We start from the raw sequence: 18,499 nt of genomic DNA on the forward strand, positions 1-18,499 counted from the left end.
AATTTAAAAAATAGATTTTTGTGTGTGTTTTTGGTTGGGAGGGGGTGAGCTTTTTTACACTCTGGTTTCTGAACCTTTAAAACCCTGCCATGCATCATGACTTCAAGCTGCCCTCTGCAACTGCTGGGGTTGGAGGAAACCCTAGGTTTTAAAAATGGAAAGCCAAGAATTTCACACTATGGTCACCTCCGAGGTCCTCCGACTCTCAGCCACTCCTTCTCACACTTGCAGCCACTCTGTCGGCTGTGCAAATGCTGTTTGTGGGAACTGCGCTGGAGCCCAGACCTCTGAAAAGGCCCTGGTGAAAATACCACCCAACGAAACAAAGAGAAGGTCCTTCTTGACCTGCACCCATTCTCCGATCCGGGCTGCGGTTTAGCCCAATGAAAGGTTGCCAGCACAGCTGAGGGAGCAGCCGTCACACAAACGGGTGTGACGGGTCTGGCAGCTGCGAGGTGGCAAGGCAGGTGAGGAAGAAAACGCCGTGCCACATGCGACATCGCCGCCGCCGCTTCCTCCAGGCACGGGTTTACCTGTTGGCCCTCGGCGCACCTAAACACAGGGCGGGGCGAGGCTGCCGGGGCAGCGCGCGGGCAGCCGGCAGCGCCATGCGCGGGGCGGCGGCGCCACCTGGCGGCCGCCGGCGGCGGCACCTCCCGTGCCCGGAATTGGGGGGGTCCCGCGGCCGCGGGCGGGGGATGCCCCGCAGGCGGAGAGGGGGTTGCGGGGACACGGGGGGCGCAGGAGCGGCGGGTCAAGGCCCTTGGAAAGGAGGGAGGGAAAAAAAAAAATGGACGGCGACTCTTTGTTTAGCAGCGATTTCCTCGGAGAACGCGTGTCTGTCGCTGCGTGGGTAACAGCTCCCCGCATGGATGTCCGAATAACTTTTGACAAATTTTTCTAAAATTGATGAACTGGGGAGGGTCTCAAAAACTTGAAATAATGTCTACAGGCTTCGTGAGGAAAGGTGGCCGGGCAGAGGTAGCAGCTGTGTTATTGCCTGTGTTACTGAGCTACTCTGCAAGCTCAGCCTGCATTTGAGGTGATGTAGTCCGCTCGGAAACATGTATCTAGACAGGCATCTTCACGAAGCAGGGGGTTGTCTACATTTGCCCCGTCAGAAATCATTGTCTATGTGTATGCTGACCAGGAACACCACTTCTGCATCCTCATCTGTGTCCCTCACCATTTATTGCGTGAACTGAGTAAGGCAATAGCAATCTCTGTCCTGTGCCTGTGCAGCACCTAGCGCCGCGGACGTCTGCTCTCTGACCTGGGCTCCTCGGTGCTCTGGGAATGCAAGTGAGAGATTTGCTGTTTTCCTGTTTAAGGAAGAAAACCTTATGGGTGACTTTAGGAACAGGCCAAGGGCAGAGAAGTCAAGGAGAGCAGGCTGCAGAGCAACCTCACTTGGAGGACGTGGTCATCCCATCACCTACTTTGCCTGTGTCAGAGGAGATGGCGAGATCAGTCCCTGTCTCCTGCAGTGGCAAGCACACCACCATGCAGGTGACACAGGGGGCTATATCCCACCACCTAGGAGACTGGAGAGCCACCAGCTTCTGACAACTAAGGCAGAGTCACTTTTGAGCTTCAGAGTCTGGGTCCTAATTTAGACCTCTGCGAGTGGGCACTAGGTCTGTGAGAAGGTACAGCCTTGGTCAGCTACAAAAAGGTACCCCAGAAGAGACTTCATTAATTAGAAATTGCCAATGTGTATATAGCTGATAGTTTGCGAAAAACTGCTGATGACTGGATGTATGTTTCTGACCCGCCCAGCCTACCCATCACAAATCAGCCACTAATAGAAAAAAGAGCAGAATCCCGTTATATTAATCGCACTGTATCATTTGGCAAGCTCTATCTAGCTAAATCTTGAAGGACCTTCAGGAGTTGGGCTCCGATCCAGGAAAACAGTGACCCACATGCTTAACTTATAGCATAAGGGCAGACCTAATGGGACGCAAAATTAAGCACTGGGTTTTCGCTGGGTTCAGGGCTATACAGGCTAACACTTCAGAGAAGGTCAACATCTCGCAGCATGTCAGCATCAGTGGGGAGATGGATGGAGCACTGCTTCCTAATTCTACTTATGCTAATAAATTCCCCACCTGTGTCCGGTAATTTACAGACAAAAAAAGGCAAGCTACTGTCACTGGGTAGCTATAGATAGCAGCTGGTCATCATGTTTGGTGCACGAGAGTTCAGTAAGTGAAGTTTCTCAGGGCCTGAGGACCGTGGGCAGGTTCACACACTCTTGCACCCTCTCCCTGGGTACCAGGCTTGCCGGGTTTCCTTCACAATGTTCCCAGTGGATGAGGGGAGCTTAGGGCCTGATACTCAAGCAGTGGTCTCCCAGCTCTCATCTGAGACACAGATTAAGTACAGAAAGGAAATTTTGGATAAAAATAAAAATATTGCAATTAAAAGTGTCAAAAGAAATATATTCACTGTTTTACCTGAACAGTTCTGTCAAATTAAAACATAGTTGTAAAGTCCTTTCTGTTACAGGATCTGTGCTTTCTGCCACTGGAGAGTTTTATCTGGATATTTTTCAATTAGCACTTCAATTAATGTCATTGAGGGTCTGCCTGAGATGATTCTTAGGCAGTCTTCTCCTTTTTGGCATGTGCAGTTATTTGGGTTCATGCTGTCAGCATAAATGATGCTGTTCAGCCACGTGTATGTTCACAACACATGGAAGTCAAGAGCACTTAGCTAAATCTTAAGTACTTGGGGTCTTCAGGAGATTTAAAAAATGTTAAATGAATCATTGAATCAGGCCCTGTCCTGAGTCATTTAGTTGCCTAAATCTCTGCTTTGTGGGTCTAATCTGGACAAACAGTGATCAGCATGAACTGCAGGAGCCACAAAAAAGTAAAAGTTTCTCATCTTCACAAGACTAGCCTTAAATATCTAATTGCCTGTTTAAACCCCGAAAATCTGCTACTTGCAAATGAAATAGTGATCCAGAAATGACTGCAGCCTGAAATTGGTCTTTAAAAGGGCATTGTGTTCGTAAATCTACAGGCTTTAACACAGACAAAATTGTAATATGAGTAGTCCAGAAAATGTCACTTTATGGCAAGGCAGGCATTTGTATCTTTGTCAAAACATCCCAGATATAGCATAAGGAAAGCTCCATAATCCTCCTGGGAATCTTTCCCTCTGTACTAGATTGAAATGGAAAGAAAGAAAAAAAAAAGAAAAGAAAACCACACAGAAAAAAAGGAAGGGGGGAAAAAAAAAAAGAGAAGAAAAAGTTCTTGGCCAAGGAAGAATGATTATATTTACTAATTTAAAGCTACCTTTGTTTCCTGCTACTGGCTGGTAAGAACTGAGCACAAACTGCTGTGCTAGATCATTTTAGATCCTCTTTTCACATATGACATTTGCCTTACTGCACTAACAGTCACTCCAGCTCAAATTACTCCGTCCCTGCCCCGTATATCCACACCTACTAATCTGGGGAGCTTTGTAGGAGCTTAGTTGCAGCCTTCAGCGTGCGGGTGCTACACACAGCCCTGACGTGCAGCTCCCGAGAGGCGGAAGAGCCGGGTTTGCAGTGCTGGTTCCTGACACCACGCATGTGCTGTGAGACAGAAGAGGACGAAGAACACCATCAACGTACAGCCTCACTTCTTACCTAAAACCTGCCACGTCCTCCGAGCTGCTTTTATCTCCCGTCCACCAAAATACCCCCCATTCAGGGGTCTCCAGCCTTCACTAGGGCCACAGCACTCAGTAAGGGGCCTGTTGAGAGCAACGTCACAGTTTGCTCTCCCTGTCAAACCATGAGGAATATCTGAACCTTGGCCACAGGCTGGCATCTGGTGGTCTAATCTTCTCTTTGGTACAATTCCGCTTGGAGTGTACCATGTTGTACAGCTGGCAGCTAAACAAGTAAGCCCAAATTCATCTTTGATGAACTTAGAGGAGAAGGGTCCAAGCCATATCCAGTGCAGGAGCCATGCCCTAGTTTTTGAGATCCTCCTTACCAGCAGTGCCAACTAAAATGCACTTGAAGAAGAAAATTCTTCACCTGCCTGGAGACAGCCTGTGTCCCACAGGGATGTAGTGGCTCACACTTTCCCTGCACCACTAGAGGAAGCCACACAACTCCCAGAGCTTACACTAGAAACCAGGCACCGTATCTCCTACACACCCTCTTTGCCCCATCCCCTTTCCTCCCCAGACCGTTCTGCCGTGCCCCCCGCCCAGCCTGGGGGTGGCTGGGTGGGTGGGAGGCCCCTTGGCACGCGGGGATGGAAACAGGAGCACACCCTGTGGAATGACTCCCCGCGCCCGGGGGAGAGCTGACCTCTGCAAGCTGGCATGCCGCAGCAGAGGCAAGCGTTAGAAATACGAGCAAAACCAGCAGCCCTTTATGGAAGCCATGGCCCAGGCTGCAGCCCAGGGGTGCTGCCAGCTGGTGCTTAGCTAGAAATCTCAGGTTAGAAAGGAAAGCAAAGCCATGCTCTGGCACAACACCCTGCTGGCCCCAGGCTTGGAGAGACTACTGCCTTTTCTCCAGGAAAGTGCTGGCTGCCTCTTTTTGGGTGTGTTGGGCTATATCTTTGTATCCCAGGAGGCTGCTGCTGGGGTCTCTTCCTTCTAGCAGGGCTCCTCTGGGCATTCAGCCTCACAAGGTAGAGTCTCAGCCTCCACTTCTCAGCCTCCACTTCTCAGCCTCCCACCATCAGGCTCAGAAGTGCTCTGTCCAAAGGTGAGGAGACTCTTGAGCAACACAGGCCACTGTCTCTTCAAGCGTGGGTGACAATTTCTAAGGCGAGGTGCAAAAAGATTCCAACGGAGCTGTGAAATGTTTCCTCTGGCCAAAAAGCTGCTAGCCACCCTTAATTGCGGGTAGCACCTCATTTTCAGTAAGGCAGAGACATGCTTTTTCCCACCGTCAGCTGCAACAGCAGTTTTCAGCCATCCCTAAGGAGCGAAGCGAGGTTTCCATCTTTTTGCTAACTTCCACCATATCACCATGTAGTTTGTGATTTTCAGGTTCTTCTGTGGCTCTTGACAGCAGGTTTCATGCTATTATTCAAGCATTTCAGCTTCCATTTTTAAACAGAGAAGCTTTACTAGAGAAGCTTTTTTCTTTTTTGTGGCTGCAGGTAAAAGCTTGAGCACAGGCACCCAGAAGCTGCTATGCTGGGGAAAAATATCACAAGCAAGACACTTCTCAGATCTCCTGGTTTCTAGGCTGACTTAATGATCTGAGGGAAGGGGATACCTGAGTCATTACTTCTGAATGCTTGGGAGCGCTGTGTAACTGTACTCCAGCTACACACCAATATCCATGGTGGGTTTGCTACCAGTAGGGCTTGTTCACATAGAAGAATTTGAACTAAAAATTGCCTGACATTAAAAAAAAAAAGGCACGCGCAAAGCATGCGTAAAGGACTGCCTGTAAGACGTCGGTACTGCCTGGAAAGCTAGTCACCCTAGAAATGTGTGTGCTGATGGGTGCCAACAGAGTTTTTAGAGAGATTCAGGGCCAGCCTAGACAGTACAAAGTCCCGTTAGAGAAGAGGGAGGTCAAAATGGAGCAGAAATTCAAGAGAAGCAAATCCTTTCTGTCCCCTTACAAAATTAAGGAGCGCGCTAAGCTTGTCCAGCTCATCATCCAAAAGGAATGAAGTTCCCAGTGGCACAGTGAGCTCACCCTGGCGCTTCCCGGCCCTGCCAGCTGCGCCCCGGCAGGCGTCACAGTCCGGGGCCGCTGCGGGCAGAGGGGGGAAGGTTTTGAGAGGCAGCGCAGGAGGACGGGAGCGAAGGAGAGCTGAGCTGCCACTCCAGCGCAACAGGTGTAAATCTGCTGGGCGCAGCTCCGTCAGCAGCAGCCGGCGCCACGCCGCTAAATTAAACACCCCTCCAATCATCAAGATGTTATTAAATACGCCGGCACTCTCATGGCTAGGAGAAACCTGAGGTGCAAGTGGCACCCCAGACCCAGCCACCCCAACCCTGCCTGGTGCAGGATCCTTGTTTTAGACCCTGGCCCCAGAGGGCTGGGTGTTCGCAGCGCCGATGGTTAATGTGTGCATGGACGCATGCAGGCAGAGACACAGACATATGCTCGGACATACCGATCATGGTCAAAGCTAGGCAGGAGTCCAGTGATCCCACCTCCTCCAAAAAAAGGCAGGGGACCGATGGAAATGGTCAGACTGGTATGTGCCCCAACGGTTTGCAGAAGGGAATGCACTGTGTCAAACTGTGTGGTTTATTTCTTTTACTATATTATTAGTAACTGCTGGCGTGCCTTGTACTTGCCATCATTGACATGACTGCATCGGAGTACAGGCGATGTAAAGCACCATGAAGGACTTGTCACTTTTCAGGGCGGAAGGGAAGGGAGAGAGAATTAGGTTTTCTCACTCTGCAGAGCTTTCCTTGAGATTATAGTGATCCCCTCAGTCTCCTTAGAAAGGTTTAGTGCATCTCTGAGGCTCCCACCCTAATGACAGCAGTACGCTGCAAATTATTATGAGCTGTGACCTTGCTTGGCTAGCTGGTGGCAAAAGGCATATTTTCTGAATACTCCTATCTCGCAAAACATACAAGGTCTTAGAAGCTTGAAAAGAGATTAGCTAAAGCAGAACCTTAAATCCTGAAGTCCTGGAAAAAAGGCTCACCGAAGCATTTGGATCAGCGGTGGCTGGGGACCTCTTTTACCACATGAGATAGAAAGGACAATGAAGGTGAGAATGGCAGCACGGAGTGCGGCTGCAGCGGCCAGGAGGGAGGAGCAGCAAGTGTATATCCCTAATTTATGATACAAGTAGGAAAAAAAATCAACAAGAAGGAGATTTTTATTTATCCTGCATCCCCACCTTGCGTTTCTGCAAGCCTGAAGTGAAGGGCTGAGATTGCACAGTTTTGAGCACTTGTATTACTGTCACTGGCTACCTATCCTCACAAAATTCAAAGACACAAAGTAAAATCCTACTTCAATGCATGTCAGGGGTGGTTTTGCAACCTAATCCCCTAGATCCAGGATTTTGCTCGATGAACATGCCCCAAAGGGCCTAGAATAGTGGATGAAGCCACAGCAAGCTTTTCTCTTAATTTTCTCTTTCTTCGCCTGAAGTTTTGGGGCCAATTCTGAAGGTGGTTTGAACAACGGGGGCACCTGACCAGGTGGGTGGGTATTGAGCCCTATCACCTCATTTCTTAGAGAGCTTTCAGGTGGACAGCTCTGGGATGGATAGCCAGGGAAGAGCATTGTACTGGTTTCTTGAGGCAGGACTAAGAGATGCAGTAGCAGAATGGCTGAAGGAGTCAATGGTTAAGGAGTCGGAGTTGGAAGGTTGAGCCTTACAGTCGACTTGTATCAGAGACTAACAGATGCCAGCTTTGCCAAAGAATGAACTATTTGAGCTTAGGGGCAAGTGTCCCCGGACACAGTGCTGACCATACCATTCCCTTGTGTGGCACTGGCCACAGAAACAGATGTGTTGCAACCACCGGCAGCTAAATGGGATGAGGAAGACCTTGGACTACACAGAAAGACAGCACAAAGTATTTGTAGTAAATCTGTGAATGCAAAATCCAAGATTTCACAGAGAAGTTCTTTGTCCCCCTCATCCTCCCCTCCTATGGGGAACTGCTGTTGCTCCTACCCTATGGGGAAGGATCTGGCACACAAAGAAACCTTTTGTCAGTGTACCGTAGAAATGGGGCTTCAGCAAAACTCAGGTTCCCCAAATCCATGAGGTCTGCACACCGTCCTTCTCTTGACAGTGAGTCTGCCCCAAAATTCCCAATCTAAAACATTATCTGAGCATGGATGGACAGCTTTGAACTCCCAAGGAGATTAGCTCCTGGGGCCGAGATGGGCACGTTTCAGTGTGCTGCTATCAGGACCCAGAGAGATGATGAAGGAAAAGACAAAATACTTAGGACCTTTGTCAGGGTGTGGGAGGGAGAGTCTGTTTCAGTCCCAGCTCTGCTACTGGCACCCTACAGGCCCCCGGGGAAAAAAGCAGCTCTGTACCAGACTCAAGTACTTCTGTTCTGAACATCCCAAAACATGTGAATCCAGGATTCCAGATCCGTATCGGCAGGAGAACATCTGCTTTGACTAAAGTTCATTAAAATTAAGAAATTCAAGTGATTGAGGCAGTTGTTCAGATTTTGAGGAATTCATCCTGACTGTCTCCACGGGTTCATCCCTTTCTAAGTGAAACGCACGAAATCTGCCTCCTGGGAAGCATACAGACATTTAAACCACTTCTGACTTAGTGAACAAGGTATCTTGAATTTCAAATAGATGCAGCTAGAGCTAAAAGACCACAGACAATGTCCACTGGATTTAGCACTAACAGTCCCACTGAGGTTTTGAGTGGAGAAACAAACAGATGGACTCTCTGGTGACCATGTTGACCAGTGTTGGTCTGCTGGAGGAATTCCCTTTGGAGCAGAGGTGAAGCCTAACAGTCACAGATCTTTGCTACTCATGCCACAGGCAAATAAAATAGATGTGACTGGGGCTAACGAGGCAACACTTTTTGTGAATAAAAAGCCTTTTTGTTCCTTTTCTTGATAGCAAAAAGAGGAGAAAATGAAAATTGGATTTTGTCTATTTTTAGGCAGATTAAAAAGTTATTCAGACTAGAGAGAAAGTGCCTCAAAAATAGCTTGAGCGATATGAAAGTGGAGCAATTGCTGAAGATCTACAAGAATAAAAGGAGGGCAGGAGCCTGGGAAGCCAATTTTGAAGTAGCTGTGAACATTTCATTTTTACAGCCCTGTCTGATGTGTGCCTGCTTTAAAACATACTCTAATCATAGCATACTTTAAATCATACTGATGCCAGCAGAAGCCTGCTCCTGCACCCCAAATCCATGGAGTTCTTCAAAGGCAACCAACCAGCCTGATGTATGCCTGGTCATCCCACAAGCTCTGTTCCATGTTTTACAGCCTAAACATTCAGCAAAAGCCTAGCCAGCCATTGCCACCCACTGTGACACGTCTTGCGTCTCCCACTAAAAGCAATCAGATGTATCCAGGTTTGTCACATCTCCCTCTAGAAATGACTGCCCCTGAAGGGTGCCTAAGTAGGGAGTGTATTTCTGAAACTGTCTTGCTCTGGCTTCTACCCACATTCCTCAGGCTTCATCATTAGAACTTCAAGTTGCAGGCAAACATTGAACTTCCGAAAAGGCATGAGCAGAAACTAAGAGGAGGCTTTGGAAATAAGGCAGGCTTGGAAAATATTGCCCACAGAGTTTCAGTCAGTATGTCGTGGGCTGTTCAGGTTGGAAGTGAAAGCTGAGGGGGACGTGTGCTCCTAAGTCACCCCGGAGATGGGTATAATTGCTAAGTAATGCTCGCCTTTTCCCCCAAATATTGAAATATCCCAGCCACGCAATGGGAACAGCTGGTTGGGGCGAGAGTTGCATGCACCAAGAAGGGACATCGTCTCCTCCCCAGTGTGGATGGAGCAAGGCTGTGATGGAGCAACATGCAAGGAGGAGGCCTGATAAGGCCACTCGTCTGCACATCCCTTTGGCGGGGGGGGGGAGACCCGTGCCCCTTGTCGAGCTCTTCTCTGCCAGCCCCTCAGTGTGCCTTCTCCAGTGGATCCATGTCAGCCCCGGTGCTGGCTTGCAGCCAGCTGGCCTGCCTCCACCTGCCTGTCGTTGCCAGTCGTGGGGCAACGGTGACACCCCGGCCAGAGGAGGGGAAGAGGTGAAAGACTGTGCCACCGAACCCTTCTCCCCCAGCAGCGTGGTGCAGGCGACGCAGCAAAGCGGCAGCCGGTGCTGAGCTCCTGGGGAAGGGGGAACCGGTCACCGTTCCCAGGAAATGAAGAGGAAGGAATACATGGGACTGCTTGCTGGGAAATGCAACAGGGCTGTGTTAAAAACCCTCTCCGGGCCAACAGGCAGGTCCCAGGAAGGGAGGCCAGCAGCGATGGTGGCATCTGTCCATCATCTTGAGGCGAGCCCTGCCTCCTGCCCCAAGACCGGCCTGGGCACGCGCCTCCTGCCCTTCATCCCCCTTCGTACGATAAGGCTTTAACCACTCGCCAGCAATGTATGGGGCTCGGTAACTGCTGTGGGCATGGGAGATTGCAACATCAGCTGCCCTTTGCTTTGGGATTACAGGTCCAAGGGCCAGCAATTCTCCTGGTACCTCGCAAGCAGAGAAGGTGCTTCAGAAAAGAGCTTGAATGTCAGCCGGCAGCTCCGGCCGATGCCCCAGGTGGGAGGAGGAGGAGGGAGTCCCACGAGCGCTCACCTCCTTTGCTGCTGAGGAAACGGGACTTTTCCTCTAGCGGTGCAGATGAGTCTCTGAAACTGTTTAATCCGAGACCTGTTATCCAAAGCCTAATCACTGTGATGCCCAGGGGGTTACAAAGAGAGATACCCTTATTAAAAAATGCAGTAAATACCTTCTATTTTTGTGAAGCCCTAGTAGGACAGGCTGTGCCTTGGTTCCCTGTACAAGTGAAGTCTGTCCCTTCACAAACCCTGCCTGCGTATTCCCAGCATCGACATCTTCCACTCCCTCCCTCTCGCTCGCTCCCTCTCTCTCAGATGATGCAGAGTGCCAGCAAGTCCCTCAATGGTGTCATATCTGTCCTTTTTATTCATTGCAGGGTTTATTTTTAGCCTGAAACAACTGCTTCCTAAAAATGGAGTTCCTAATGACACGGGAGCTGGACACAGCTATGTAAGGTATCCAGGGCTTGGCCTGACAGCTTCTCCTGTCTGTCTCTTTGTTGTGAGCCCAGGGCAGCAGAGTTTGCTGCTCCCCACCAGCCTTGCGGAGTTTGGGCTGATCACTAGGAAGGCAGCAGAAAGAGAAACTCGGTTCGAACTTCACCTGGAGCCTTTGGTCTCCCCCTCTTCCCAAATTAAGAAGGAGAGGGACTTATACTTGCCCTCTGCTGCACTCCAAGGGCTCCCCTATGAAGGCGACTTGCTGGATCCTGGCAGGTTTTTACCTGCTTTTCTGCTGCAAAGCAGAAGAGGGACTGAATTTCCCCACTTACGATGGGAAAGACCGAGTGATCGACCTGAATGAGAAGAACTACAAGCAGGCCTTGAAGAAGTACGACATGCTCTGCCTGCTCTTCCATGAGCCCGTGAGCTCTGACAAGGTCTCCCAGAAGCAGTTCCAGATGACGGAGATGGTCCTGGAGGTAAGTGCCGCCGCATGTCCCAGCAGGAGTCAATACCACAACGTTTGGAGCTGTGGAGTTGAGCCACGGGACAGGACAGTCAAAGGGTCTTTGTGCAGGGGGGCATTGAGCACCCAAAAGTTTGCATTTGTTTACTTGGATTTGAGTTAGCCCCTGAGTTCTCCGAAGCCCAGGAAAAAGCCTCTTCAGTGCTCTTCTGAGTTGTTTGCTGGGAAATAGTCTTTCTGGATTGCGCGTCAGAAACCCAGGCAATAGCGAGTAACCTTGCAAACCTCAGCAATGTGAAATTAGCTCAGTTGAGCTTTTCTAAATCTCAGCACAGGCCTGAGTCCGTAGCTTGAAATTTTTAGATCCTTTCTCATTCTGTGCAAGCCAGTATCCCCCTTGTATTCTGGATTCAGTCCCATTTTCTATCCCACTAGGAGCAATCAGCCAAGAAGCCTTACCAAACTGTGCTGCAAACAGGCGTCCTAGCTCCCCATCTCAAAAGCTCCCCGTTGGTGCAGCATTAAATCCCTTTTTGTTTTTCTGACACTTGGTTGCCTGCTTGGAATCAGTCTGTAGCCGCTTGTTAATGCAACCATTCACTTCTGTGCTAGAAAAAGAGTGTTGTTAATTCTTTGGTGAAAGAATAATTAATCCTCAGTAAAATAAATCATGGTAAAAATTACAAAGTAGATTCATAGCATTCTTTCTTGTAGTGTAGCTGTAATCTAGGGAATTATGCAGCGGCAAGCCTGGATTGTCAGGTGCTCGTTTCCTACCAGGGGCTTACAAATACTCCCTCTTAACTAAGAGACACATTCGGAAAGAAAGTGAGAATTGCACAAGAAACACATAAGCTTTATTTATCAGATCCAGGGAGAAAATGCATTGCACCCCTAGGAGTATAGCAAATGTGAATTAGAAAATACGCTTGCTGAGGGCTAGGACCTGCAAAAGTCCAATGTCAAGTTCAAAGTCTACTGACCTCCTCAGCAAGCCTGACAACAAGAAAGATTCAAAAACTAACCAGATTTTATTCACCTATCAGGAAACAGTTACTTATTCCAGGTGAGTGATCAAATAACATTTGGCAAAGAAAAGGAAAAATAACGCTGGAACTCCAGTTGAAATGTTTATGGTTGGTAGTATAATTGCATTGTTATTTAATAGGATAGCTATTTAGTGCTCGATAGATGACAAGCAGTTACTAGATACATATTTATAGAAACCTGACAGAAGCAGGTATCTGTTGTGTACTATCAGTTTTAGTCCCCATGACACCTATACCCATGTTAACAATCAGCCATATCAAGGGTGTGATGGTTACAATACAATCTGGCTTAAAGCTTTTATTTTGCAGGGTTTGATTCAGCAGTGAGTGCATTAGCTTAGGACTCTGGTGATTTGGTTTCCAATTGCCTCTCTGCCATGGACTTCTTATGTGACCTTGGGCAAGAGATTGAGGATTAGATCCGCAGCAGACTTTACATAACTGCTCCAGTCGACTAATGCGCAGCTACGGGCTAACCGTGCCGCGCAGCAACCGGCACTTGTGGCTTCGACCTCAAAATTTCCCAAGCACTTGCAATGCTGATTCAGTGCATGTCTCGAAGTTTCACAGTCCCCCCCCCGGACTGGGAACTGCAGCAGCAGCAATCTGACAGCGCAAGCACAAGAGCAATCTGCAGACTGAGCACTCCTTTGCCTCTGTCACCTGAGGGAATTAAATGGGGAGAAGGTCTCAGAAGGCAAGAGACACAGCCCAGCAAGGTGCTGGTGCTCCCAATTTCTGTACTAACTCAACCATGGGAGCACTCGTGAAAGGAGTGGGCAAAGCAGTATTTAATCTGCTGCCTTTTGTGACAGCGTGCACCTCCTTCACCTCAAGCTGTAACGTGTTGTGGGACTCCCCCGCCAGAGCTCATCCAGCTGTGGGACTTCACCACATATTCACTGGGCCAGGGAGAGGGAAAGAAATGGCTGCAGCGGCTCTGTGGCTGAGGTGTGGAGCTATTCACCTGGGAGATGAACTGCCTGGGATCGGTCTCCCTGGAGGCAGTCAGCAGCTGAACCCAGCTCTCCTGTAATTTGAGCAAGTACTCGGAGGAGCGAGCTGCTGGGTAGGCACAGGAGCAGTGACAGAGCCTCTCCTTCCAGCCAAACCTGGGACAAGTTAACTCAGGAAGGCTTTACGTATCTAATTTCAGTAGAGGGTTCAGGGCTCTGAGTGCTGAAAGTCCTTTATGCCTGAAATAAGGTATATAAGAGGCAAACACTCCAGCCCTCAGTTTTCCTTGCCTGCCAGCTTGGGGGGTTCCTGGCGTAAGGTACTGCCTGTGGTAAGATGCCTTTCCGGAACACCTCCTGTTTTTCCATCTTACTGTACTGAGAATTTAGCTGCTGACTCACAACAAGACACGCTGCTTCCACAGCCTGGAAAACATCATAATGTTAGCCTCCCGCTTCCATAACATGGCACTGGTCTCCATCATTAGGAATAATAGGGATCCTTCATCCAAAACACAGGCAGGTATGGAGCTAAGCAAAGATCTGAGCTGTGTGGTTATGTTCTATTGCCTGATGAACATGAGTGTGTGTGCACATGGGAGGGAGTGGGCTTAATGGATGTTAAGTCCAGAAAACCCCCAAATAGTCCACCCTTTCTGTTTCTCCCACATGCACCTTGTAAGAAATTTATAATTCCAAAGATCAAAGACCTGAAGAAATACCTTAAACACCAAGAAAAGAACCAGAGACATCCAAGGCCCAGGTTCTGCCAAATTCGCTAGGAGCAGCTCCCGGGTATGCCCAGGCAGTAGACGGCATGGCATGTTGCTGAAGCAAACAAAAGTTCCGGTTCCTTCTTGACTCTAGATCCAGACCCTGCTTTAGGCTTCAGCACATGAAAAAAAGCCACAGCTACAAAGTGCTCAAGGGCAAGATGAGTGTAGACAAACTCTCCTCTGACCCAGGAATGAATTGTCCTTTGACCACGAGCATGATTTCCTTGAAATATGTAGCTCGTGGTCAGTAACAAGCTCTGACTGGGGCTTCTCCCATGAGTGAGGAGTGAGTCCATGAGGCTCTCTCTCACCCGGGTCCTTTGGTGTCTAACAGGGCTTGAGCTCATGTGGTGACATGTCCTTCTTTCAGGGCACTTCAGTCTCTTTCTTTCCAAGTCCCTGCTCTTCAGGAAGCTTGCAATAGCTTTATTATGCCTGAGATCCCTGCATGCAGAAAATTTGGCTGAGAAGGGCCAACAGCTAGAAAAATTTTTAGGGAAGGCAGCTGACAGACAGACCTGGGGGGAGAGAGAAGAGAATCACAAGGGTCTCCTATCCTTAGGAAATCAAGCTGATAACCTGACAGCACGTGAGTAAATTTAAGCACATATTTAAGGACTTTACCAAACATAACTACAAACAGCAGACTGAGAAGAAAGTGATATGATAGGAAAAATTTCCTTCCCAGGACAAAAGCCCAGCATGCAGAACTGACTGACACTGTCAAAAGCTCAGGGTGCACACCAGCTATCATTGTAACGATGCCATCGTTAAGCTGATATTACAACGGGAGAGCACACAGGGTCTTCAGCTGCCCGCACCCAGGCGTACTGGGAACGGTGACCAGATTGCCACGCAGCCCAGGGTCCCTTTCCAGTTTAGAATCGGAATGAAGGTGAAGACCATCATGAAGCAGTCCTGACAGCTCCTGCCACCTACACTGCTGGGTGCTACCTGGTGAGGGCAGGGTCCAGGGACAACCAGGTCCCTCTGGGAGCAATAGCAGCTTCTTTGGACCATCCTTTGTGCATGGCAATAGCTCCAAGGATGGCAGTGCCAGCCCCTCGGGTCCGGGTGGGAAAGCTGGGAGCTGTTGTGTTAGTCTGTCAGGAAAATAGTCAAAGCAATGTTTGGAGATGCAGCTGCCTACTGCTCTCTGGCTAGGGTGGAAAAGGGTTGGGGAAGGATTGTAATAAGACAACCCAGGGCAGAGACAGCATGAGCATAGGCTGCTTCACAGCTCTGGTTAAAGGGCTCTTCTCCTTTGCTTGCTTTTCTCCTCTGACTCCACTCTGCACCACTGACTACTGAAAAGCACCTGCAGGTTGGAGGGGAAAAGCCTCTGCCCAGGGCAATGCCAGAGGTTGGACCAGGCAGTCCTGGAGATAACAGTAGCTATTCCTACTCTGTGGTGATGTTTACAAGAGCCCTGCATACCCCGTGAGGTGAGCGCAATGAAGAAGCAGATGAAACAGCCGGACACAAGGCTTCACAATAAGTATTTAACAGGCAAGTTAGAAAAAAAGCTACTTGTCCTAAAAGGTCTCAGCTTTAATGAAGAAGGGGCAAAAGAGGACAAGACCAAAGAGGTGAAGCTGAGAGATATCTGTTCTGCTTTTCTTCTCCTCCATAGCTCCCCTGCCATATTTCACCCTTTCTCATACCACCACTTCTCAGACCTTCTCCCTTCTCCCCCTCATCTCTGGATCTCCTAAATATTGGGGTAGTTTTGCCTTCTAGTGGGCCAGCCCCTGTCTCTAGGAATCATGTAACAAGAATAATGAGCAGTGTGGTTCGGGGCTTTCCTTTTGCACTTGGGAAGCTCTCTCCAGCAACGGAGATTGTCTCACTACCGTAGCAGGCTGCCTGCAATGGCAGACCATCATCTCCCTTACCCTCTCCTCTGCTGAAACTCGCTCAGTCCTGGCTCCCCTGTCCATTCTTCCCTTGTCATCTGTGTGCATGTGTAATATCCTTAAAAAACAGAGGTTCGTCAAGCCCAGATATTTTAGGCTTTTCAATGCAACAGTGTCCCTGGGCTGAAAATTCATGGAGAACTGCCCTAGCACAAACCAGTCTGATTAGAGGCAAGAGAAGAGGGACTCCCCTTTCCAGATGGGATCAGCCCAGATGGGATCTAGGATCAGCCCGGCCTCTAGCAATAAATGGCAGAACACAGTGAAACCCCTTAACATATTTGGCCAATTCTGTAACACAACGGAAAATTTCTCCTATGAACCTGGGAATATAAATCCATGAGATTACATTGCATGAGATCCTCCCAGTGGCCAACCACAGCCAGTAGCTACCTGTGCTGTGAGAGGGAAAGATAGATTTTGAATCCAGTAAAAGGCAAGGGTTAAACCTGGGTGTAAGGTCCTTCCAGTTCACTTGAGAGCAAGGATTTATTTTCAAGTGTTGAAACTACTGCAGCTTCCAGCTCAGGATGGAAAAACTGGTGCAAGATCAGCTGGTTTTGGGGTAGTTCCACTCACATGGTCTTGAAATCTCTTGAGGGCAGATGTTCCCATGAGAGTTCAGAGCCATGTAGTATATAGCAAAAAGTCCTTCTCTGCTTCTGATGCAACATAGAAAAAAGGTTTACAAGTTTAGGTCTGTGTAGTTTAACCCAGAAATTCACAGGAACCAGGAGACGAGATTCTAGTTTATCCCCATTTCTAGGTAGGGTATAAATATAAATAATATAAATATAAATATAAATATAAATATAAATATAAATACAAATACAAATACAAATACAAATACAAATATAAAACCAAGCCCTTTCTTTAAGCACCCTTCTCTGTTTGTTTCACAGACTCAGATTTCAGTCTTTTTCTTTGAAAATGGGCATGTTCATGAGACAGTGCCTCAACACAATTTCCTGGGCTGGGTAGACACGTTATACAAGACATGTTCACTGAGTGTCACAGAAACTGTCAGGTCTCTGAGTCCCTACAGAACAAGTCCTCAGGGTGAGAGACGAGGCACACCTTGCTGGATAGGTATGTGCAGAAGCCTACAGTGCAAGTGCCTTGTACATACCTGTAACAAAAGAGGTGTTTTGGTTTCCATGGCTACTAAAGCAGTGGCTTCCACTACAGATAAGTTAATGCAAAAATAAGGAAGGAAGGGAAAGAAAAGGAAAAAGTGTGCACTGATTACTTTGCCTTTTGAGATCATGTAAGTAGGTCTCAATTCATCAACAGCCAGCAGAGCACTGATTTTTAGCAGTAGCACCTAGGAGGATTTCACTCACTGACATGCCAGTCACAAAAACAAGTTATAGAGAGCTCCCTGTTTCACAGATGGGCACATTGACATCCAGGGACAGGTATGTAATTTGGTCTTTCTGTATAACAGTGGCAGAAACAATTTCCAAGGCTGCTTTACCTGTTATTGCCAGCTTCTTTCTTTCAAGTCCCTCTGTCAGTTCCCAGCAGTGAGTTTGGACTGGCTGCATGAGCAGCATCCAGCATAGGACCCCGCTCTCAATGCCATACCGCTCTTTGAAAGGCACCTTTCTCAGCTGCTAAAGAATGATCGGAGAGAGGTGTGCTGGCAGCAGTTCCCAGAGTAGAGACCAAGATCTAAAGAAAATCAAGCTGGTTTCCTCCAGAGACCCAACTTTCATGCAAATGTCACCTGGAGACATGGCAGACCCCTGTGAGCTTGGGTTTGCTGGCTGACACAGTGCAAGGCCAAGTCTGCTTAGGCTTTGCAGGCTTTCTTGGCCCTGAAGCGAGGAGCTCTCCTCACTGTCCAGCTGTTGCAGGCAACCTCTGTAGGTGCCGTGCAAGACCTTAAGGCGCACGGAGACTCCTTCTGTGTCACTCCTCCCTTCAGAAACGCAATAGAGGAAAAATGTTGAAAAGCCCATCCTCTTAGGTCTCAGCCATCCTGCCACACTAGTCAGCTTCCCAAAAAAGTGCCAGGGAGGGTTCCCAGTGCCTTCCTGCTGGGTTGGTTCCCGGGAGGCAGGGTCTCACTCTTGTATAATGAGGTGCCTTTGCCCCGTCCTGAGTGGGGGGCCTCAAAAGGACTAGCTTGAGCTCACACTCGCCTACTTAGTGGACATGTGTGGTGTTTAGAGTTATCATTTCATGTTCTCCGCCCCGGACTTTGACATTTCTCAGGAGCTTCTCTGCGGGCTGGGGCAGCTGTTGCTCTGCGAGGCAGACTGGGTATGGCGGGCCATGCCACGCTCGCCCACCGTGACCTTACTCCAGAGCTTGGTCTGCCAGTGCCCTTCATCTAAAACCAAACTAATCAAAGCCTGTGACTGCCCTTCCTTCATGCCTGAGCTTCATTTGTGGGGAGAATGGAAAGGGGATACGATAATTCTCTTTAAACACCCAGGAGGGAGAAGAGCTATTTAAGCACAAAGCCTAAGGACAAATAGGCTATGAATAAACCGAGCCTGGAAACTAGGAAGTCCCTAATCACCAGAGGAGGAAGACGTCAAGGGGAGAACAGCCCAATGAGTTTTAAACGGACGTTGACCAGGTTGTGACAGAGATTGAATGACACCGTCCTGGGTTTGATGACCAAAGATGTCCTTTTG

General features: G+C 48.7%; 1 protein-coding gene across 1 annotated transcript in view; it reads left to right on the forward strand.

The window, feature by feature from the left end:
• Positions 1–10,754: 10,754 nt before the first annotated feature.
• Positions 10,755–18,499, forward strand: part of CASQ2 (calsequestrin 2) — a 34,956-nt gene continuing 27,211 nt past the window's right edge. Inside the window, exon 1 of the mRNA XM_075170407.1 lies at positions 10,755–11,167. Coding sequence (XP_075026508.1) covers positions 10,934–11,167 — 234 coding nt within the window. The 5' untranslated portion in view covers positions 10,755–10,933. The remainder of the gene's footprint in view (positions 11,168–18,499) is intronic.

Source organism: Calonectris borealis, chromosome 1 (genome assembly GCF_964195595.1).
Source record: "Calonectris borealis chromosome 1, bCalBor7.hap1.2, whole genome shotgun sequence".
NCBI lineage: Eukaryota > Metazoa > Chordata > Aves > Procellariiformes > Procellariidae > Calonectris > Calonectris borealis.